The following is a 25,198-nucleotide window of genomic DNA, read 5'->3' as shown; positions in this document are numbered from 1 at the left end:
CGTGCAGTTGAAGTAATGGTACACATTATGCAAGAAACATTTAGGTTGATGTGAACATAATGGATCGTTTTGACCTGTCGCGAAAGCGAACAGCTTCATCGGGCAAGCGAGCACAGCAGCATTTTGGCGAATAAATTACGTTATCAACCAGATATATATATATATATATATATATATATATATATATATATATATATATATATATATATATATATATATATATATATATATATGTGTGTGTGTGTGTGTGTGTGTGTGTGTGTGTGTGTGTGTGTGTGTGTGTGTGTGTGTGGACAGGAAAGACGCTCTTTCCTGTGCTGATCCTTTTTTTTTTCTTTCTGTCCTTCGTTGCGTCTTAACACTACGGATTAAGATGAACCAACTAGCCCAGCAACAAGTCCTGAACAACTTAATTGCACCCCAACGAGGCTCTGCATGTCCAGCAGCAGTGCCCACATTACATGCGCAAACAGCGGTTCCCTCAATGTAAAGGAAATAAAAACAAATCTCGAAGGCCAGGCTTCTACTTACTGTAAACGCTAAAGGCTAAGTCATTGACACCATGCTCTAAAGACGTGCTTCTGGCACTCAACTTGCTTCCGTCGCATTCAACCAGCAAACTCATAGCGTTTAAAATCAGCATTATAAATTCAGTTACCATATGACGCGTAAATTTGGAGAAAGAGCGCCTTTTGCATATAGGCTCCGAGATAAGGCAACCCACGTTAATCTCGAAGGCTACGCTTTTTGTCTTACAGTGGAGCTTTCGCATTTCCTCGGAGAATCAGAACGCATTGTGCGCGAGATTCAATGCATGGGAAAAACTGAGCTTGGTTTATTGTACCAATCTAGGGAGTCGCAGACGAAGACACCCAAAAGCCGATAGCAAAAAGCCCGTTGGTCTTTAAAATTTCAAATCTGGGGCTTTACGTACCAAAACCACGATCACCACGATGAGGCATGCTGTAGTGGAGGACTCTGGATTAATTTAGCCCACCTAGGGTTGGCCCGTTGGCGTCAAGTTACGAGGTCAGCGATATGCTATGGCGAGTGCCTAAAACAGTCCGTGACGGAATGTTTGATGTATTTATGACATTACCGCTTCGTCCCAAGGGCAGTCCGAACATTGAACTGCTTTTATTTACAAGTTCAATCTGATTTCACTTCACAGTGCTTTAATACCCGCAGCCTAACGCTGCATGTTTGGCGTGAACCCACCGTATCTCGAAGCTCATTTGTTCAAGGCCATACTTTCGGGATTATGTGGGGTTGTGTCCAAAAAACAAGCTAAAGATACCTACAAACTTACCTTTTGGTACCCACGCGAAACGCACAATACGAAACTTGCGGTGTAATATGGCCTTCAAGATCTGAAACTAAAATTAAGCTCGGAGGTGTAAAAAACAGCCTTCGAGATTGCAATTATGACCTCCGAGATTTCGCTCTAGCACGCGCCATCTCAGAGGCGCTGTTGCAACGAACCGAGTTTGCAGATTCAACGGGGAGTGGCGCTAGTAGTGCCGCAGCAGCGGAACGGGAGATCTCTACGGAACGGCACGGAACGGTTGGCAGCAAGGAGATAAATAAAGGGAGGAAGAGCCCGCGATATTCGAGTTGTTGAATGCGGATAAAAGCCTGCTGCTATACCGCTAAAGGCCAAAAAAAGTTTGATGATCATGGCACGCTGCAGCTCCGAGGATTCGAAGGCAATTGAGCTGTCGCACAACTGGTCCGATCTCAAAAGGAGAGGGGACATACCGCAAAATGGTGTTTCAAATATAAAATACCATTCCAAGAACCTCACTGCGCTTGTTTCATGCCAAGAAAAGACTAAGTTCCAGAGAAAAAAAGAAGGGAGAGAAATTGCAGATACCATGTGCGGCACAGCTATCATTGCGAGAATCTCGCCTCAAGGCAAGTAAGCAATAAGAAGTTAACAAATTGTCAATTATCGTGGCATCTTTTGATTAATTGTTTCTGTCAAAGTATTGCTCTCTTTAACCTGCGGTTCATACATGCAATTGAGCTATGTACAATGCGTAGGCAAGGGCATATTTTTGTTGTATGTTGTCGAGCGAGTGTTGTCGAAGTGAACGGTTATTGACACAACACTCTGTTGTTTCACGACACAATAGCGGAATTTCGTACAGAACACGCGTAGCGCATTTTCACAAACGATCCGATGTGGTCGTTAGTTGCGAACGGCCACTATCAGCGCAAACAGACGCGACCCAGAAGGACAAAACTGGCGTGAAACGTCAGGTTTTCAGCGGCAATGGAAAAAAATTACGTCGTCTAAGTTAATAGGACCAAAATCGTGAAAAGAACAACGTAATCACCAACATACCTAATGCTGTGGCATAGTTGGTCGCAGCCATTAATCACGTGAGAGTCATGAGAATCAGTCTGTCGTGGTTGGCTCACGACAGACTGATTGGATGGCTCCAGTACGAGACGGTGCAAAGAATGCCTGACGACGAGCAGGTGAAAATTGCAGCACTGTATACTTTCATTGCACAATAGTGGCTCGCCGTTGGCACTTCACCGTCTCGCACAAAAATGCACATCCGTAATCAAGAGAGTATACGGACCACAAGATAGCAAAAAGATTCATCGCACATATTGGAATCTACCTGAAGCAAAGATTTGGAGATTGGTCATGCCTAATTGATGCTGTACCAGTGGCGCACCGACAGGGGGGGGGGGGGGGGGGTTATATATACGTATTTATATCCACAAATTTATCCGGCGAGATGACGACCGAACCAACAGCCACGCGAGAACCTGGGAAACACTAGGCAAATTTCGCTTTAAAACTACCTATTCGTAACTGAGGCGCAAAAACTGAAATTAACGGTGTCCCTGGGAAACTTGGAAGGCCATTACTGGAAGTTACACTCATAGCCAGTGATGGAAGTCTATTTTATTGCGAAATCCCTGGTCCGCATTCTTTTTCACAAGGGTGTGCACCTTTCGAGCTTCTGCCGACCTGTCCTCACGCAATCAGTGTATACATGCAGAGTCCGACGACCGAATTAGTGGAGCCCTAACGTAAATTACGGGCCAGTAGTGCAACCCTAACGTAAACGGGCCAGTACGGACCAATGACACCAAACTTCCGTCTCCGACTCTGTCCACAGCTCTCAGGTGCGAAGTTTGCCTCTCCTTACAACGACAAGGAACATAGAGTGCACATTACGCTGAAGAACTTAGTGCGTTCTTAGTTCTGAATTCATATATGTGCTTATGACGCCAAGAACTCGCCTCGATCTCTTGTGTGCACGCGTTTTCTTAGCGCAATTTGTTAAGAAACAGCAGCTGCACAGTTTATACGTTACTGCACACTAAACACTCCCGCCCGCCCGATCTTCGCAGTCAGCGTGTGTTAAAGTAGTATACTGACATGAAAATACTGTATCCCGCTTTTCCTTAATTGCTTTGTTAAGTAGCTGTCGATCCCACAATAACTACAGCACGAAGTCTAAATTCCTAGAGAGTGCCACGAATAATTACAGCACCTTGTATATAAGACCCGTTCAGAAAAGCGCGCCAAGCGCAGTGTGGCACAGCAAGTTTCGATGACGTGATGATGTGACGAATTCTTTCCCTCCTTTCTTTCTTTTGTCTCCTGGTATTTTAACGTCTGATGCCGCACTGCATTGGTCGCATTTTTTTTTTCATTGTTCGCATTAAAATGTGTGTGGGTATATATATGGTCACCTGAGATGGATATATATATATATATATATATATATATATATATATATATATATATATATATATATTGACACGTGTACGTGCTTATCTTTCTCAGGTGACCGAGTTACACCGTCTAACAAGTGTTATCGCTCAGCGCAAGACGCGCCTGCATCTATCGGAAGTTTCTCGAATGTTATCGATGGTTCTATCGGCTGTCTGTTGTAATCGAACCTTGTGTAAACCGATTGCATGCATGCGCGACGCGAATTATGCAGTACTTTCTGGAAGACACGCGGGCACCAGCGATTACTCTGGAACCTTCGAGGGCTCGTGTGGTATAAAAGCCGAAGCACTTGACCCGCAGATCAGATTTCCGACGATCGCCGACTGCGTTCGCTGATATCGCTGTGCGTCGAGTGCATAACTTGCTTTTGTGCACGCGCAGGTTCGCCCAATAAAAAGTCCGTTTCGTCATTCACAGTTTTGCGACTGTTTCCTTCACCGTCACTACTACGTGACAAAATATATAACGTGATAAATTGTGTGTTGCGCTCTCGGGGAATTGAGTATACCATAGCGTTAATAATGTTTCAATGTTTTGATGAATTCCTTACTCTGTCTCTTGTCGAAACTAAACGAGTTATGTATAATGCGGAGGCTTAAATGTTCCGTGCAGCTGCTGTTTGTTGCTGGACGTCTCTGTATAGAACGCATGAGGTCGGGGACCTATAGTGAAGTGCGGCGAGTTGTTAATGGCATTTTAGTTTCTTGGAAAACAGGTAACTGAGAATCTTGAACAAACAAACAAACAAACAAACAAACAAACAAACAAACAAACAAACAAACAAACAAACAGACAAACAAACAAACAAACAAACAAACAGACAAACAGACAGACAAACAAACAAACAAACAAACAAATTACTGGCTCGGCGATTATCAAAAAGAGTGCTGCAAATAAAAACGAGACAAACATTTCTGTCAGTGTACTTCTTTAAAGAAAGACAGCTTCAAGACGTCGCCAAGCTGTTGTTGCACACGCCTAATACCACGACAGTTTCGCCGCGTTAATTCAGTCCAGATATGAGACGCGAAGCGTCGAGGGTACAACGACAGAAAAATCCCAGCGTTCGTTCCAGCCGCGCGGAGGCCGTGACGTCATCAATGGGAGGCGAGCCGTGGAGACGCGAGGAGTAGCGCGGTCTGCTACCCTCTCTGGCTTTTGTCGTCACGAGCTGTCGTCTTTTTGTGCGTGGACTTAGGACCTGCGTGGAAACAATTACGCGTAGAAGTGAGCATCACTTTGCGCCATATACAATAACCACTTCACTCACAATTATATTTACGATGCACTCTAAAAAAAAAAAAGTGTCAAACCTACATAATTTTATTTCAATTAGTGCTGCAGACTCCACGGAAGAAAGTCGGAGCGATAGTATCATGCTCTGTGCACTCTCCAGTGAATCGTCATAATTACAGAGTAATTATATTTCGGTTTAGCGCGCTGTCAGTCATGTCGCGTTTAATTTCTTTTATCGCGCAAATTTTTTTTGAATCACTATAGCTCAAGCCAGGTGAAATATTTAATTATCGTTTGCGTGCGCTACGAGGAAGTAAAATATTCCTTCAATATGGCTGATCAAACACTGCACGTTGAACATCCATCATACCAGACGTGGCATTACTTTTAGTAACGTAATAGACGACACGCGAAATTCCGCAAGCAGGTTTTTCTAAACAGCTAACATGTCCTAACCAATATGGCCGCGTTACCGCTAGTAGCACTGTTAAAGGGACACTAAAGAGAAACACGATTACGCCTGCATGTATTAGTATAACTACCCTTCTGCACTCTCAAAAAAGGTTGCACCTTTCGGGGCTTATCTTGTCCCACAACAATACTAATCGTTATCCATCTCTTCCGCCTTTCCTTTCTTTAACGCTGCGCGCTCGGTACTTCCAGGTCAAGAACGGCATGCGCGTTATCAGCGTGACATATGCATAGGGTTATTATTATTATTATTTTTACCTACACTTCGCGTGCAAGCTCATGCATGTTCCTGTAGACGAGTGCACACTGCCGGGTAGAGGCTATGACGTGGTGTGCTGCACTTGACTCGCTCAGAGCCGAATGCGCGTCGTCTTCTGCATCAGCAGACGAAAAGCGCCCGACTCCGCACTTCGCCTGACTTCGCACTTATTGGCTGTGCATATGCCCTTGCCTGAAGCTAAACGCCAATTGTGCGAGTTTCCTTTCATCAACAAACCTAGACAAACTGCAGCGCAATACATCGCGAATGCGCAGTGCATGAACACAATTTCTCAACGCGCATAATATACAGCGCGGAGTCTGAAAAAACCCGAACCATCCGTGAGTAGGATAATTTTATCTTCTTAGAAGATTAGCTCATCTTCCTCTGTGACAAATGGTCACGCCGGCACTTCGCCACCGTTCTTGCAGCGAATATTCACTATCCTCGCTATACTAGCGCTGACAGTCCCAGACAAAATGGCGCCACGCGTTTACAGCGCCAGCCAACTTGTTTGTCGTCTGCTGCCTACACTCATCGTAACCGCAGTGTAGAAAGTATAGTTTTCATGCTTATACTACAGCTATAAAAATGGATTCGTGCAGGCGGGCGGAGCTACACTTTTCTACACCAAGTAAAAAAAAAAAAAAAAAAAAAAAAATGGCGACTTCCTCCATAGCTACACGTGTAACAGTGTACAGGTAAAAATAGCGCTATTATCGACAGGAAAGTAGCGAGTGCAGAGTTTTCAAGAAAGGAAATGCTAGCAAGGCAGACGACGATTATTGTTTTGAACAAGCTAAACCCAAAACAATGCAAACATTTTTAAGAGTGCACGATACCAACAAAGCGATTCGTACCACCAGAAGAGGCTTGGTAATCCAGAAAGGGCACAAGAAATTCGTATGGTGACGCCACCTTGAAGTGCCGGCTATTACTCTATTCCGGCACCAGTTTGCCGTGACGTCATGGATTTTGACTGCGTCTGCCATGGCCTATTTAATAGCTTATTGATAAAGAAAACAAAATTGAGAGCCCTTCCACTACTGTGAAGATGGAAGGCAGCGAAGCTGTGACTATGCATGGTGGGTCTGCAATAGTGAATATTGCCCCCACGATGAAAATGGGTGTGTCGTCGTTGGGCATCACCGAACAGAACATGTCTATCATGAACTTTCCGGTTGAGAAACTGGCGTTGAAACCTCTCCGTCGAGCCGGGGAAGTTAGCGCTAGCGTTGCCGAGGCGTGCACCACCGTTGTCGGGTTCCTGGAAGGGCAAGACGACGCTGACGTTTGGCCTCAATATCGCGCTCCTTCGACTGACGCTTCGCCGCATGAATGGCTCATACCCCCGTAAACGCGACCTCCCCATTACGACGACAGAAGAGAAGTAAAATTCTACGCTGGAACGACTAGCGGCAACGCAGCCAGCTGTGGACACGTCGTCAGTTGCTCATGAATGACTCATACCCGATTAAGCAATGGCTCATGCCCCCGTAAACACGAGCAGTGGCACAAGCGTGTGCTCGGCATGGCATCCAACGGCACGAGCGCAAACCGAGGGGCGCCAACGAGCCAGCTGCATCAATGCTGATGATAGTTTTTTTTTTTTTCTACACGCGGACACGAACCTGGGGGAACTAGCCCTTGACAGCTTCGCTGTAAAAAAGACTACATTGTGTTCTAAAGGAGCCAAAGATCGAACATGGTAAGTTTCGGGATTTTTCACTGTGCCAACGCCAGCCCCAAAGACGAAAAAGAAAGAAAAGAAAAGAAAAAGAAAACTTTGAAATTCATGACGTCGCACTGACGTACCGAAGCTGGCGTTTCGGCGCCGAGTTCGAAAAAAATTGGAACTTCGACCATTTTTTCTTCTCTTCTAATAATCAACCTATTATCGCGAAATTTCCGTAAATTTTTAAAGTCTTCTTTACCAGTTCAAACTGATTTAGTGTTTAAAGCCGAGGCACGTGTATTGAAACCTTGCACGGTGCGGGGAACCGAGGACGTAGCAGGAATGACGTCACCGACCCCCATGTTGACGCTTTATTTACGATTACAGCCCGAGGTCTGCCATCTTCGTTGAGTCAAACGAGGTGTATATACTAGGCACTGTTAGAGGCTTGACCCGTGACGCCACGTGAAAACGATCTATAATATTATGGCTTTTACTTCGCCATAAGGTTTTCCGACAGACCCTTAACTAGGAGTCATTCATATAAGCTTACCATCGGGCATAGGTCGCACAGTCTTTGTGTGTGCTTGCTTGGAGACGAGGTGCGCTCGGCGTGCGTGTTCGTGTCGCTGGCGTTGGCGCGAGAGCCGGATCCTCTGCTGCCGAGGTCTGCGTCTCGAACGCCACCCAGGCGGCCGCGAGCGTGTTCCGGTTCCTCCGAGCGTCCATCGAACGAAACGGTGGACGTGTCCGGGAAGGTAGTAGCAGGGGTGGCGGTGGTGGTGGTGGTCTGTTCTTCGGTGGCCTTTCCACGACGCCTCTTGCGCTTCGACTTCGGCTTCAGGGTCGCAGTCTTACGGTTCGTGGTGCGACCTATATGCGACGACGAGCGTTCACTTTGAGCGGTCGTTTCACTTTTAGGCGGTGACCGTTTTCACCGGACTGTCACTATCACGAAGCGATATACACTTGTGACAGTTGACAGTCCGCTGAAAGTTCGGTGTGACACTTGTCTCTGTCACAAGCGACGAGTATAAATATCGGACGCAATTGACTCGTGAGAATAGGTCCGATCACTGGGCTCGCCGCTATCGTTGTGCTTTGCCATGTTGCTCGCCTTTCTGGGCGCGAGCTCGCACAATAAACCGGGAGTTAGCTTCTCAACTCACCCTTCTGGCAGTGTTTGGTTCTTAACCGTCACTACGACGTGACAGTACGTTACACCTAGCCGTTTTATTGCAAGGGAAATGGAAGCATATGCAGTAACTGTGCGTTAACTGGTCTTTTGATGGACCAAACTGCGACGTGGAGCTTCCGGCTGCCTCCGAGGGACGCGAACTCGCACAGCAAGTAGCATATACAGGGTGTCCCGAATATCACGCAGCGATATTTACAAATATGCAAGTGTCACGTATAGCTGGATAAAACCAAAGTAATGTTGTTTGCCGTCGCTTGGAGATACTCAGATTATTTTTTTGCATTCCGCCTGATTACATAATTAGTCTTAATTAGTTAATCAACTTCTCAAATATTATAAATAGAAGAAAAGTGTAAATGAGAAAATTGTAGATCAACATGATAAACTCCCGATACAGATCTCTGTTGCTCAATGCATGCTACATAAAAGCGCTTTTCCGAGCGTGAAAGAAGCCCGCGAATACACGCAAAATTGCCGCACTGACTGGCCGCTCGAGGCACTTTGCGTGTATTCGCGGGCTTCCTTCACGCTCAGAAAAACACTTTTCGACAGGTCGTGCTGTGTCACGTCACGTCGCGTCCGCTATTGTTAGAACATATACCGTGCTGAGGAGTCTCGCGCGCAACGCTGAACATTTGCTATCGCTTACAATGCTTCTCCAGACTCGTCGTTTGCACTTAGCGTCCCTTAATATTGCTACGTATCTATTTATTCGACGAAGATGTCGACCTTTGGATTTAGTGGGAGGCACCCATAAGCGGCCCACTGGCTGATCTGAGGACGACGACGTGCATTGCTGGATGTTGGCTGGCTTCCATATGTTGGCCAAGTGCTTGCTGCACCACTTGTAAATACACATTGTAGATAGGTTCCCTACTGTGCTTCCACGTAACACTATCTTAACCCTTTAACTACCATTCTAGAGCTGTACTCGTCATGTTAGGTTGTACCAATATCGTCAATCACTGATGTCACTACTCGTTCAGCCCTGCGGTAATTGTGCATGCTCCCATCGTCAAAGACGAGTTAGGGTTGATAATTAGCTTTGGGTCCGATTTTCTACATTAGAGGGCAGAAAATAAACGTGTAATCAAGTATTCAGAATGAAGTAATATATTTTCAGAATCAGAATGAGAGAACGATTCATAACTAGATGAAAAAAATTGGGAAGTTTGGTACGTTTTTCTGGAATTATTTTGGGGGTTAAAGGGTAATTAAGCGATTGCGACGAAGTGCCGTCGTCACTCACGTTTGTAGTATAAGTAGCCTTCTTCTTCAGCGGTTACGCGACGTTCTTCGACCGTTGGCCACGGGTTCTCCGTTTCTTCGAATTCCGCTAAGAGGAAAAGAGAGGGAAGAGAAAATAGCAACTTCTCTGCCGTATACCTGGCCGAAATTTTTACTTTAAGGCGGTCAACATGTTACTATACACTTGCTTTCACCAAGCCCTTAAAGTGCAGCGGAAGCTAGGGCTAGTGAGCCAATCGCTACCGAGAACCGGCTGCGTGTTCCAGGCACGGGAGGGGGGATTCGTCCCGTTGTGCGTTATACTAATCTTCAAGTTATACAGCGTCAAAAGACGAAGTCAGCAGGGACACGCTAGCAAATGACGAGCGCTGAACTACCAAACCATGGTTCTACGTGTCTCTCTGTCTTCGCCTTTTCGCATTGTTCAACTTGCAGTATGCCGCACCAACTTGCCCAAAAAGACTCCTATGCTAATTCTTCCGTGAAGATTACATTCAGTCGGCGTCGTGAGAAGGGGGCGGGGGGGGGGGGGGGGCAGAGACAGACGATGGGGGAGCCCTTCGAGTTTGTAGTAAACAGCCTGAAGTTTAATTAGTGACATGTCTGTACAGGTACAAAGATACGCTCCAGAACCAGACAACAAGGTTAAAGGGCACCCCCAACAAAACATTCCAGGAGGCATACACATTAATAGCAACATACGAACAGCGTAGTATAGTGTTTATACAAAAACAATAAAAGTATCTTGATTATTCTTTTTTTTCTTTTCTGGTTGGCAGAAGCGGCCCGTAGCTTTTGCTATCTAGGAAATAGCTAGGAAATAAGCCGATCGTGTCCTTTCGCAACGACCATCTGTCCTGCCTCGGCGGCGAGACTCGTGACGTCACAGACACGCCACCGTGACGTCACAACGGGGAGGAAAGACTTGCTAGCTGAGCTGCGCAGAAGGATGCACAGTAGCCAGAAGAGGCGTGTAGCGAGAAGCATTTCGGGGGAGCGGATGCGTGACTTTCGAAAACGCCAGGCAGTCGCAGAAGGTATGTCCTTTGCTTTCGCTCACTTTGCTGCTGAGCGCGAGGTCACTCGTTCGATTCCTGACCTCATCGTCGATTCCCGGCCAATGCGAAACGCTCGTCTATACTTACATTTAGGTGCGCATTAAACGTACCCAAGTGGTCAAAATTATTCCGCAGCCAACACACTGCGCAGTTAACGGTCGGTAAACCTCACAACTTAGTCGCGGAAGTTAGGAAAGAAGCGGGAGTTACGAGCAAGAGCTGGGCTGAACGTGTCCGTCTGAAGAATTTGCATGAATGGGCATAAAGAAAATATATGTTCGTCTATACTGAGGAATTACCTTCTTTAAATACGAAATAGGCCTGTCTTACTGCGAGCGAAGGACATGGTAAGCCAGAAAGGAAAATAAAGGTGGCAGCGGCAGCTTGAAGTTCCCGCACCAGCTTCTCGTGACGTCATCGACCTTTCACAGTGCCTGCTATGGGCTAGTTACCGGCTTACCCATTAAGAACAATCGGCATTCTAAATAAACCAAATCTTTACCTCAGAAATTTACGATATACGTATATTTTTTTAAGAACAGAACTGCTGAAGTACGTATCCGTGTCGTCGATCGTACGGACGTACTGGCGCGGCGATCGTGGAGAAATACAGATGAGAATCTTTGGTTAGTAGCGCGACGATCTACATGAGAAGTGAGAGCTAGAAGTGACAGGAAAGAGTGCTGACTTTCAACACCTTTTATTGGGCACATAAACCAGGCTTAAAAACCGTTCAGATGGGTGACACGTGTTTCGAACTTCGCTTCCGGAACACGTGTCACCCATTTGTACTTTCTGTTGTGCCATAGCGTGGTATTTAAACCTGGTTTACGTGCGCAATAAAGACTATTGCAAGTCGGCGCTCTTTACTGTCAGTTCTCTCACTTGCCACGTAGATGGTCGCGCTGCTAACCAAACATGCAACATTACCAACATGCCCGTTCAGCCACCCTTACAAATGAGGAAGTAACAACACCCGCTATTGGTCCCAGCCGGTTCATATACTGGGTGTTCAAACTGAAGCGTTCCGGAATTTTTAAAAATCACCTGTGGCAGGTAGCATAATTCTTGTCCGTGAGCTGGATTATTCGAAGAGGCGGACATTAGTAGCACGAGAAATCGAAACACACATTCAACTAATTACCAAAAATTGACTAATGAACTTCTTAGTTAATTACTTTACGACACATATTGCAATTTACGAATTGTAGCCGGTGAGTTTGCAAGTCGCATCCACTTGAAATGAATTTCCAGGATGACACCAGCTTTCGAGATATTATTTCCCCAAAGTGTGGAACGAAATAGATGGGCGTTTCAGTTACTTTTGTGCTTCAATGCATAAAACAGCGTTTCGGTAAAAAAGTAAGTGGAACAACAGTGCGTTCTTACGTCGATTTTCTTTGACGGCGCATATCTCCAAACTGGTGTCATTCTGGAAATTCCTTCCAAGTGATGCAACCGACAAGCTCACCGGCTACAATTCGTAAATTGCAATTATGTGTCGTAAAGTAATCAACTAAGAAGTTAGTCAATTTTGTTAATTAGTTGAATGTGTGTCTTGAGTTCTCGTGCTACTGATGTCCGCCTCTTCGAATAACCCAGCTCAATGATAAGAATTATGCTACCTGTCACAGGCGATTTCTAAAAAATCCGTTAAACCTAAAAATGAACACCCTGTGTAGTTACGTAGCTCAAAACAGACTGACGTAAGTCGCCAACGCGTTACGTTCACTGCTCGAATGTCGTCGGCGTGTATACGCACTGGTCTCTCCGGCGGCGCCCTGCGCCCCAGCTTTGCTCGACGACGCGAAGGTGGCGACGAGCATCGCCGTAACGGCGAGCGTGGCACCGGCCAACAGGCCGGCATACAGCAGACGCTTGCGCCGCGCGCTCTCGTCGGCACCGATCCTAGAAAGAGGGACGGAGGGTGAGTAGAACCAGACCTGCCAACCTTAGCAGTCGAGAAAAAAACAGAAAAAAAAAAACTTAGAGGACGCTTAAGCTTCGCCTTTAAGAGTGGAACGCGATAGCATTCGAAGATCCCCGACTGCTTCTCACGCTTCCCGGCAACTGCGGCTTATGCAACCGCAATGTTTACCGGGAAACGCTGGCGGTGAACGCTATGCACGAAGGCGAGCTTCCTGGTAGAAACGCGGCCACTTGCGTGGGCCGATCCCGGAGGTAGCGCACAGCCTTGCCCCCCAAAATTACGTAATTTCCGGGTTTCTGTTATTGTTGAGCACTTTTAATATTTCAGTCTGAGAAGATTTAACATAAAAGCCATGCGCTGTCGGTGTTCTGTTTCATGGCACTTTTTTTTTTTTTTGCTGTCATTCTGCGAATTCCGAGGAATAACTTTCGGGAAAAAATGTAAGACAAGGTATGAGCAACTTTAGCGACAAAATGGTGTGGCAATATAAACCGCATTTACGGCATGTCGTATGACAGCAAGGCATGGCATATACATATATCTAAATATATACGTAAATTAACGGTCTATTAAAGAAAAACATCACAGCTTTTGCTCTCTAGGGATATTGTAAACAGGCTAACTGCTATATAGTCAATAGGAATAAGAATGGTTTGCACCACGGACAAAGAGAAATGTCCGTGAAAAATTTCGTGAAATATTCACAATACGAATGCTGAAATTTCAGTTTCCGCCATACATCGATTCTACAAGAGAATGGCACCGCTGCTGGTAAGTCAGGATAAATGAGTGCGTCCGAAAATTACCCTCTCGGAAATCGGTGGGCGACTGTATTCGTATTCTTTTAAAGCGAGTCTGTCCTAAACAGGCCACAAATGAAAAACCGTAAAATTATTGGTGTCAATACGACAGTCCCAAACCAGCTCTATGAATCGGGCATTCTTGTGACAAAATCGTAAAGGTGTGGTAGAACCTACTATCGGTGCATCTTACTCAGTATTACTTTTGTCCCACTTGTTTAATCTCTTCGAAAACAAATATAGGATAAATATCTTAGTGCACGTGCCCAAAAGAAGACAGATGACCCCAGTAAATTGGAGACAAACTACAGAAAAAAAAACAGTGTTCACTTTATTCGCAATGCCCTTTATGTCTCTCCAACTGCGGATTCGTTTCACAGTGCTGAAGTAGTTGGCATATAAAATCTGTATAGGTATAGGTTAAGCATCAAACTTAAATCTGAGAATAAAAATAGCATGCAGACTTGCGCATGGTAGCCCATTTACAAAATAGAGTTGCAAGTTACACTACACGACATGGAGAAAGCTAGGTTGTACCGGTGGTTTGCTTAAATCTAGATGAAAAGCAACTTTGTTACACTCTGCCTTCTCTTTTAAATAGACACGAGAGTAACAATTTTGACGTATTAATTTGTACTCGTCGAGAACTACGCATTACATATGCATAAACAATCAGACTACTCTACTCATGTATTTGTTGTGTTATTGTACTAGGCTGTAACGAGAGTGTATAGATCTTTGTGTTTATCAATGTTCACCAATCTTTATATGATTCCTTGCCATGAATGCATGTTCAATCACTTCGTGAAAGTGCCATAATATGTTACATAGTGATTTCTTACAAATATTTTTGTAACCACTATTCTGAAATGCTTAAAAGGCTGTGAACGCGTCAAGTTGTCTTTTTCTTTCACAGACCTCAATGTCTGCATTTATGATAGACAGAAAGTAAACGTTGATTGATCGATTGATCGACTGACTGATCTGATTGACTGATTGATTGATTGATTGATGATTGATTGAATTACCAGTGGTCGAACAAGAGATGTCTCCGGAGCCGGCGTTTCGATAGTGGGACCTAATTATCTTCGTTAGGGCCCACTGACGAAAAACTGACGAATCAACGCCCCCTTGTCGAAACGTTAATTTGCTCCAGATAGGTCTTTTGATAAGTAAGTGTTCCGAAAGATGCACATCGGCTTGAGGGTCAGTGCCTAGTTGTCACCCAACTGGCGATTCCAAGAACGGAAGAATATCTGCTTGGTTAGCGATGTAGTCTGGCCTGTTTGCGTTTTAAACATTTCTGAAATCTGAAAGCATTTAGGTACAGTATGGTTAACCGTTAAAGGGAGCACTTCAACGGGCTGCGGCTTTCACTTTGGTGGCTATCTAGCTGCAAGTGCTCTTTGAAACTGTATGTCAAAACACTTTGCATGTGTGTAGAAAGGTGCCAGCGCCACCAACCACAAGTTCGCACGTGGTCTACACGCATGTGTTTCCTTTAAAAGTGGACCGCGCTGAAAAAGCCTAAATGGGTATGCAAATGAGGTGTGTGTACATGCACGTGTACAAACCACTGCGTAAGCGCAGTTTATATACTTGCAGTTTTCCGCGTAAAGACAGTGTTTGTCGAGTGTTTGTGACCATAGCTCGACACAGTCTTCGACGCGTAAACTTTTTAACTACACTATGTTTATGAACAAGCTGCGCAGCAACTGCACATGACTGAGGTACTCACCCATAAAAATGTTCTTATTACGTTTTTGTTGAGTGCCTGCGCGTAAATTTATGCTTACGGCGCGGTATGACCACTGCACAAACGGTGCCACTGATAAGCTACTACAAGCGCACTTCACTGCGTACATAGTCTTTATGCGGCGAAGGCCGTTCCGCGCTGGCAGCAGAATTGTTTTAAAAATGTAGATGAAAATTTAGCTCACCTTCCTATCATTACTTTATGCGTGCCACCTGACCGAGATTTATTGTTACGTAACCCGATCCAGGAGTGCCAAGAAATCGCACAAAACGCCACACAGCCGAAAAGTTCACTGGAATTGCGCTTCGCTGTATCAACAGGCTTTATGTGGTGAAGACAACTGCGGACTCGATGTGCGCGTTCAATGCGAATATCCAGAAAAGTTATTTAGCGTTCATATCTAATTATGCCGCACAAAAGAAGCATGCATTTCATTGCAGTTTGTTGAACACGACGTTATTCCCCAGTGTGGAAAAATAAGGTGCTCGCTAAAGCAGGAAAGAAGGGGTGGAGGGAGTGAGGGGCATCTTTTGTTCTGTAAACGCCGTAACAGTCTCAGCTAGGGCACAGAAAAAAAACAATGATAAAGAATCGATCACGCGTGGCGTCGAAAGTTCGCAAGGACTGCCGGGGAACAACTGTTGTCATGGCAACATGAGAGCCAAGCGTACGAAACGTCGGCGGTCGCTGTCATTATTCCTAAGAAGCACCAAATAAATCTGTGATCACACAGAAGAGGGCGAGTTATGCTTTGTAAATTACGGGTTTTGACTGAGAGGTTAAAGGGAAAGCCAGCAGCACAGTTTAAGATTATGAACGCTAAGAGTAAAGCAGCAACTGCAACAACTTGTACATGAAATGGGCGGTTCTAGCTTCTAAGTTCGCAGTTAACTGGAACTCCTGAAGTACTAGTATATATCACAACAAGGAAAAATCAGGGCAAAATCACACGAACACATCGATATAGTGCTAACTTTTGAATGCTGCAGTAATGCTACGAGGCATCGTCTGCTCCTTTAATGCTGCACAGCATCGTCTGCTTCTGTAATACTACATAGCATCGAATGCTTCTATAATGCTACACAGCATCGTCTGCTTCTTTAATGCTACATAGCAGCATCTGCTACTTTAATGCTACACAGCATCGTCTACTTCCTTAATGCTACAGAGCATCGTCTGCTTCTATAATGCTACGCATCCTCGTCTGCTTTTTTATTGCTACATAGCATCGTCTGCTTCTTTGATGCTACACAGCATCGTCTGCGTCTTTAATGCTACACAGCATCAGTCTGACTTCTATAATGATACACATCATCGTCTTCTTCTAAAACATCGGTTCTGGGCTTCACTTTTGCTACACTATATATGCAATATAAAACACTTCAGCTGGATGAAGCAATTGAGGCGGAGTGGCGTGTCAGGGAAACGCAGGGGTCAAACTTACCGCGTGCTTTCAACTTGGCTTTCTGGAACAGGTAAGTGTACTTCGTCTTAGCCTATCGTCCTCATATTGCAGAAGCAGCCCAACACAAAGAATGGAATAAAACGGATTGAGCGCCGACGAGCAACGCGACTGTTATAAAATTGCTAGGGACGCGGTAATACAGTACACAAATTACCGAGCGCGAGGGAAAGACGAGAAACCGGAAAATGACTGGACCATGCGCCGTCTGGGCACAGCGTTTTTTTATGTGTCCACGTCTTTCGTTCGCGCTTGGAAATTAATTACCACGAGTTACAAGCAAGCCCAAAAACACACTTCAATTTAATTAAAAAGAGAACGTTTTAGCGTTTGCTAAGTAATAATCGACCTTCTTCTGCCAGTTGAATGAAAACAATCTATTCAAATATTTCTTTATAAGCATTAAATGAGGTAGGCTCGCTCTATTCCTCTAAAGTTATGTAGTTTAAGTTTACTTCTAAATAAACTGGTACGATATGGAAAAACGACCACACAACCTTTGCCTGAAAAGGTTCTCTTGGGACCTTGGCTGGACCTTCGTCGCCGGCGTGATATTCTAAAGGCTATCATCAAATTCTTGCACGAGAGTAGTCTTGATTTGAAACTTTGAGGAGTCTTGGCTGTTCTGGCTCACTCGCCACCATTTTTGTTCTCATCATCAACAATTTTCTGTTTCTCTTTTTACTCCAATTATTCCTCACTGATGCTTAGTAGAAGGTCAGAAATTTGATTCAAGCTGAGCTCTCAGCTTTTTTTTTCCCCATCATAATACATCTATCAAAACTCTGAAACACCTGAAAACTCGTACAACTCGAAACACTAACAAGCATTCGCTGCAACCAAATTTTCGAAACCCACACCTTACAGAGTTTCTTACACAAGAATTGTCTCACAATGGAAACTCCTTCCCGAGCATGCATTTGAGGAGGCTAACTTTGCTGAAGCAATTGAATATAATTTATTTTTCTAAAATTTTTAAAAAGTTATTTCACAGCACGTTCTTGCTGTACAAGGTAATGCCGAATGGTTCTTTATAATAAAAATAATAGAACACACATGTAATACACATGTGCATTATCTTTATGTTTGAATTGTTCCATTCCTGCCTGGGCCACTGAAGCTTGCAGCATTGTGAAATAAAATTATATATATATATATATATATATATATATATATATATATATATATATATATATATATATATATATATATATATATATATATATAAACGGAGCAGTAGAAATGGCGCTCACCGACGAATGCTTCCTTGGAGGGGTCGCTGCTGCTGCCGCCGCTCTCCAGTGTGGATTTTGAATCTTAAAGGATAGAGAGAAAGAGATTGAAAGCGAATCTTTATCAGAGTGCTAAATATTTATACTGAGAAAATGTGGAGATAGTGTGTGTCTGAGTGCGCGCGCTGCCAGTATGGTGTTTCAGCCAGTATATGATCAAGTGACAGTATGGCATTTGCGTAAACTTCATTCCCATAGCTTAAAACGACGATATATAGTGCATCTTATGCAGGGTGTTTCACGCTGTTTCACGTAACTTGAACCAAGGATTTAAATAAAGTGGTCAACCGCAGCTGAATGAAACCAACGACATACGGCTTGCCGTCATGTGGTGCTCCTTAGAGTATTTTTTAAATATTCACGCTTAATTAGTTAATTAACTAAGATCAATTATGCAAAATTTTCAATATTCACTTTAGGGTCAAGTGCGTTTCGTTAAGTTGTGGGATTCAGAAACAACCGATCCACTTTTTTTTTGTGGTGGAAACGTACATACTGCGTGGTGTTTTTTTTTTCTTCGGCGTTTAAAGAAAGGCCACGAAATATGAAATGAAACCACGTGACTGCGCTCATGCGCTATCGTATTGCAGCGCTCTCAAAACCGTGCTTCGAGCAAAAGAACCGTGCGCGCGGATCGTGGCTAAGTTAGCTGCCGCGGCTCTGGTCATCGGCTTCAGCATCTTTGACATCAGCATCTTTGACGATGGCACACGGCAAGGAAGCGCCGTCGACCCTGATAAGTGATATACTGATCACTTCGTCAATACTGCATCCAATTCGCCCTAACTCTCAGTTCTACCAACACCATCTAGATAGCGCAAGGCCTACGCACTCCGATCATGACGTCACGCTACTAGGCCCGACTGCCATAGAATCTAATGGGGATGCTCCCGCGTAAGCAACAGTGATTTTGACGTCAGCGCTTTCGTCACGCCAGCCTTGGCAATGGAAATTTCGGGCCAGGTAGCATGACGTCATAGATCGGAGTACGTATAGGCCTGTGTTATCTAGGTGGTGTTGGTTCTACCAGAAGAAGACCTCGTTATCGTTTGCGGTGCGATAAGGTTGAGAATTGGCGTATAGAGGTGAGTGGAGGCCTGCTTACCACGAGTCACGGATGCTTCCCCGCTAGCGGCTGCAAATTGGCGGAGCAAAAAAAGCAGGATTAACATCGCCAGATATGCAGTATGGAGTCGACGCAACACATTACAGCGCATGCGATAGGCGAGCAGACGGCATCTGCGCTATAGCTAGCTACCGTCTGTTCAATAACGTATAAAGCGCGCTTACCCGAGGTGCAACAGTACTAGCGTATCGCATTTCTTACCGCATCACGGTAATACTTATACCAGAGCGTTTACATGTGGGGCATCCCTTTCCGTACGAAACAAGCCGGAACCCATTTCCGGAGAGAGGGTCTCGTCGATCAGTGGAGGAAAGTACACGGGAGTACACTCTCACTTTTCCCCTCCCCCTCAATGCGATACGCCATCGGTTACATGCCCCACGCGAGACGAGTCTCGATCTACCTCCTCCTGGCGCATTACCGCCGTTCACGTGGATGCGATGCGTCGCTGTCGCATTCACGTAAACGCGGCTGTAGTCAGCGGCAACCATAAACAGCAAGAGCGAGATGAAACAGCCTCAGAGGCCAACGTGGTCACGGAATCATGAATGTACACTTCATTAACAACTTTTAGAGCGCAGCTCTCAAGCGGCCCGTTTCTGCGTTGAGCGTCCCTCGGCGGCCTCAGCGTCCTTCAGCGTAACCGAGCGAACAAGCACAGCGAAGGATGAAAGAGCGAACGCGGAACGCAGCGGGGGATGAAAGACGGCGAGAGCGAATAGAGCGCGAGGAGGGAAACGGAGGAGGAGAGTACGGTGAAAGGGTGAGGAGGAAAGTGGAGCGCCGCACGAGCCGCGCTTCACGGCGGCGACCAGGCACACGGCGATCGCGTCCACCGATACCATATACGAAAAAAAAAAACGCTGGCGTGGGCTTCGGACCTCCTGCGTCACCGCCGCTAGAGAATGCGCTCCGCGCGAGCCACACGTTCCCGTGTTCACGCTTTTCTTCCTGGACAGTGAGCGCCGTAACCGGTGGAAATGCTGCGTCTGCCGCAGCTGCTAAACGAAGCTGCCCGTGCAGAGAGAGGCTCAGCGCCGCCGCCAAGAGGACATTGTCGTTCAGAATCACATTCCTTGATACAATATATCGCGAATTTAAAACACTTCAACAGCTGCTCTCGAAATTCGCACTGGGAAGTCTCGCAATCGTCGGCGAATTTTAACAGAGCAGCTGTTTAAGCTCTTGATTAGGCCGCGTAGTGCGAACAAAAAACGGTGCCATGGCGATGTCGTCACCGTGCGTTGCCTAGCAATCACCTCGCGGAGTGAGGTGGTTGCTAGGCAATCCTCGCTTCGCCTCCTCTCCGTGCCGTGCACATGTTGCCTTGACGTGGGACGCTAAGGAGAGGGAAGGAGAGCATGCGCGCGGCGCGCGCTATGTTCGGGAGAAAGAGCAAATGAGAGTGAGAGGGAGAGAAATTGTAGCAGCCTCAAAAGGGCAACGCGCAGAGCTGCTGCCGATGCCGTCCGCATTTCCCCGCGTTCACGCCGAACGCGCGCGGTGTCCGTAACTGCAGCCGGCGCCTCTGGCGGCGGCTCGGCAGGTTTCGACCAGCCACGCCCCGGCAAGTGTAGAAGCGCAGCTTGACCGTGACGTCACCGGGGAGATAAAGCTCGGAGCCGCCGCGACGGCGGCAGAACTCTCGTTGACTGTGACGAGTAGATGTAGTCTTGACATGGGACGACCAAAGAAGATCCGGACACCCGAAGAAACCACCGCTCATCTTGAAGCGCGTCGAGAGGCCAAGCAAGAATCTGCGCGTCGGCGGCGAGCCGATTCGGAATACCGTGCCTACAGCAGCACTTAGCATTTCCTAGCAAAGCTTAGCCAAGCCTATCAAAACCTGGAAGAAGCTAGGTCGATCACCAGCTCCGCTGTTTACTCCAACCTTGCACCACTAGTGCATGCTGCCCACATTTTTTTATTTGTTAGTCGTGCGGGAAATGATATACAAACTTACTGGTTTGTTCCGTCGTTTCTGCAAAAGAACGATGAAAGGGGGAAAATAATTAAACACAGCATCTGAGGCTGTTATCATGCTACGGTTCTCATCCGACAAAATTATGGTACTGAAAGTTGCCACCGTGCGGGGCTGAGCAGTACACCATCGGCAGCGCACAACGCAACGCCACGTTTTTGTAATTTGCCAGTAACATTCAAAACCTAATTCGTTACCTGTAGCGAGAAGGCGTATACCGTGAGGCAGCGTAGGTTCGTGTTTACTATCGTGTCATCGGAACTATATGTGATGCGAAAGCAAGTTCGCGCTAATAGTGTGTCAGCGCTTTCTCTAGTTACATCTGTTTTGGCCGCTTTGGACAATCGGCTCACGCTCTGAGTCACGTGACTAATGTCCCTGAAAGCCGTCACCTTGCACCGGTCATACAGAGAGCGCTGCGACGCTTTAATTTATTATCCTAGCGTCGCCGACACCGGCCCGCCGCTATGGATGGATACGAAGGAAGATTAGGCGCCATTCCGAACGGCAACAACCCATACATTATCGCTCGCCGGAGTGCCACGCACCGAGCTTTAACGAGCTCCAGCTCGGGAATGTTCGCGCTTCCGATCTCAGTCGCAATGCATGCTCCATCCCGCAGAGCATGCGCACATTAGCATTTTCAGATCTCTAATAGCCTGGTCACACGGTGCATTTTCGATCCTTAAGTGGATCTAAAATGATCCACTTTGTGAACTGTGATCGATTCACTTTGTAAACCGTGAATGGTTCACCTCCGCAGCTTGCGCAAATGAACCAGTCGAGAAATTCCATCCCGGAAAATTGCACCGCGGGACCACGGTATTAAAGCCTTGCCTCGTGATGAGCGATCAGATGTGCTGTTTCGAACGTCAATAACGGTTTCTTTTTAATTTTTTGTTTCCTCTATTTTTTATTACTGCCACTGTTACGGCGCAGCAGATAGTTAAAAAAAAGAAGGCGCACGTTTCGCCCGAAAGGCGGAGCATCCATTGTGATAGAAAATTAGTGGATAACTATACGAAATAAGGATAGTAGACTTATCGGCCGTACAAACTTGTAAACATATAGGCATACTAACTAAATGAACAAGCATGGTGTCACGCGCGCACAAGCAAACATGAACGCATCTCACTCGATGAGCGCGGAAACTCGCTGTCGTAACACGCTGGAGTGAGCGAGCGCGTTAGCAGCAGCGAGCGAATGGACCTTCGTGCCGCCGCTCGCATCAACGCGAGCTAAGCCGCGAAAACACAGCGCAGGGCGGATTCTGTCCCCGCCTCAGATGGCTTGCAATATACAGCGGCCGGGCGGGTGCGCGGCGTTGAACGCACCCCCCTTCCTACCCTAACCCCGGCGCCTTGCGGCCCAGGCGCGCGCGCGCGCTGCCGCTCGGGTCGCTTTCCCTACCCTCCCTTCGCTCCCTCCCTCCGGAGCGTTGCGCGCGACTGGAAGACGGCGCGCTTCTTTCCCGCTTTCCTCCCTTGTGTGGGGGAGATTGAGCCGCGATCGCCGGCTCACCCTCGCACGCTTTCACTCGCAAATACAGCATACGGCGCGCGGCGACGATGTTATCGCCCTTGGACTTCATACGGAACCTCACGGCGACGGCAGAAATGCGACTGGAGTGTCCATATAATTGCTATTGCAATAAAATTTACTAGATTTTCAGTCGACCGGACGTCTACATGTCAACAGCGTTACATGAAATGTCTCAAACAATGTTAATGAACAATTTTTTTGCCACGTGCTCCCCCAATAAGGTTTCTATTTCACTTGTCTTTCTTTTTTTGTAGAAACAAGAAAATATTCGGTGTTCGACTCGGCATTCGAGGGCCATTTCACGAATATTCCACTATGATTCGGTTCGAAAATTCCACTATTCGAACCTCCTATAGCGTTTACATTTCGGGCCGGTTCTGCACCTTCACGCGTGACGTCATGACTCGAAGGGCAGATGAATTATACTTGGTTATCAATAGAGGCGCTTGCACAGGCTCGTTCGAACTGAAGACCACTTCTACACCTTCACACGTGACGTCGTGACGCGAAAAGCTGAGAAACTATATCCGATTATCAAGGGAGGTGTTTCACATGCTTAATCGAGTGACGACAGTTGCCGTCGAAAATGCGGGATTCAAATACGTTACCTGCCATGCTGGGCGACGGTGCTGGACGCTGCGCGACGGTGACGTTGAACCGTCGGCAGCGGTTGGCCTCAGGCACCGCGGCTTCTTCTTCTTCGCCTGGCGGTGTGCTCTAAAATAATGACTGCATCCTATATCACCACAAGGGACCCAAATCTTGGGAACGAAGTGTGCTGCCTCAATAAAAATTGGTTGGACCACATTTGGCAGGCAGCCCTGAGTTATTATCGGCAGCTAGTGTGTTTGAAAGAAAAAAAAAAGCGAGAAAAAAAAAGAGAAAGCGTTCATAGCGAATTGTTAGGCTTGTTGTTTTTCATGAGTTGAGAACTAAACTTCGATTCTGCCCAGAACTACAGAAATCATTATTTTTTGTCATTCAAGAGCCATTTTTGTCATTCGTCAAAGAGTTTCATTGAAGAGCGACACATGGCCAGTACCACATGTACCGTGATCCAATTTGGTCCAACGGTTAATTAGTTTCGATCCGGGTTAGCTCAGGAACGGCAGCCCAGTTCTCCGCCCATTAAACCATGGACTACACAGCGACGCAAGTTGGCGGGAAAACGGTTAGAGACACAGCTGCAGACAAGCAGAAGGATAGGCACCGGAAAATATCTGAAGTATCCTAATAATGCTAATCGCGTTAAAATGCATAAGCTGCGAGTGCCGCCGGTACTCATCTATGCAGAGTGAGAGAGAAAGAAAGGAGAACGAACAGAAGAAGAAGAGATGAAGCAGCAGAAAAAGAAGAAGCAAATTACGGCAGAACCCCATCTCACGATGAATGTTGACGTTTAAAACGATTAGCTGGACGCAATGTAACGACGCACCGCATTTCAAACGCCGAAACGTGTGCGCAGCTGGTTGCTCTCTCACGCTTCCCGCTGTACACGCTGCTCCATCTAGCGTGGCCGCCGCGAAGTCCGCGCAAGGCACGAGTTCGATTACGCCGAGCGTTCGACGTCGTCGTCGTCTTCTTAACCACGGCTGGCTGCGTTGCCGCTCGTCATTCCAGCGTTCACTTCTCTTCGGTCGTCGTAATGTGGAGGCCGCGTTTACGGGTGCATGAGCCATTGCTTAAAGGGGTATGAGCCATTCATTGTCTTACGTGACGGACAGTTTTAATTTTGAAGCAATTTCATTTTGAAGAATCGCAAGCGGCAGTGCGACGACAACGGATTGCGGGCATACCGTCAGTGACGTCGTTTTCTCCATCGCAGCCGAACTTGTGTGTCACCTCATTAAGAAACACAAAGACGTAACCAATAATTGGGTAAAGACTTTATTGTACCGTCGGGATTAACCCATAAACACCGGGGCCGCACGTTTCAGCTTCGCTGGTTAACCATCTGTGCGGAGTGCTTGGGCGGCGATTTTTTTAAAGAAAAGATAGCTCTATGGACCTCTCACACAGCGGACTCGCCAGCCTCACTAACCTGAAACTTCTCGCTGTCATAGGAGACACGACTTGCGGACTGCGATTTGGAGGGGCAAACAGCTCTTCTATAGATCAGGCCCAGCGAGCAACCCGCGCCAGTGGAGCTCTGGACCAAGGGCCTCACCATTAGGCACCCTTTTCCTTTCCCTTATTTTCTCATCTTCAAGAAAGCTTTCCACACACAAGATGGGTATGTGCCATTTGTGCAGAGGAAGGACACAAACAAACAAACAAACAAACAAACAAACAAACAAACAACAAACAAACAAACAAACAAACAAACAAACAAACAAACAAACAAACAAACAAACAAACAAACAACACATCCATCTAGTAACAGGCCAAGGAAAGGGAAGCA

The 25,198-nt window shown here is 46.3% G+C and overlaps 1 protein-coding gene across 1 annotated transcript; it reads right to left on the bottom strand.

The window, feature by feature from the left end:
• Positions 1 to 4,689: 4,689 nt before the first annotated feature.
• Positions 4,690 to 24,967, bottom strand: LOC125940866 (uncharacterized). Its single transcript, XM_049657495.1, has 10 exons — positions 24,839 to 24,967; positions 23,406 to 23,514; positions 21,238 to 21,255; positions 19,254 to 19,283; positions 18,110 to 18,172; positions 16,839 to 16,860; positions 12,671 to 12,816; positions 9,852 to 9,938; positions 7,958 to 8,277; positions 4,690 to 4,964 (listed from the first exon to the last, which is right to left on the bottom strand). Exons 1-10 carry the CDS (start codon positions 24,965 to 24,967, stop codon positions 4,767 to 4,769), a joined length of 1,122 nt encoding a protein of 373 aa, XP_049513452.1. The 3' UTR covers positions 4,690 to 4,766.
• Positions 24,968 to 25,198: the final 231 nt, after the last annotated feature.

Source organism: Dermacentor silvarum, chromosome 10, assembly GCF_013339745.2.
Source record: "Dermacentor silvarum isolate Dsil-2018 chromosome 10, BIME_Dsil_1.4, whole genome shotgun sequence".
NCBI classification, from domain to species: Eukaryota; Metazoa; Arthropoda; class Arachnida; order Ixodida; family Ixodidae; genus Dermacentor; species Dermacentor silvarum.
The sequence above is the reverse complement of the archived record's forward strand: the minus strand, read 5'-3'. Positions and strand labels throughout refer to the sequence as shown.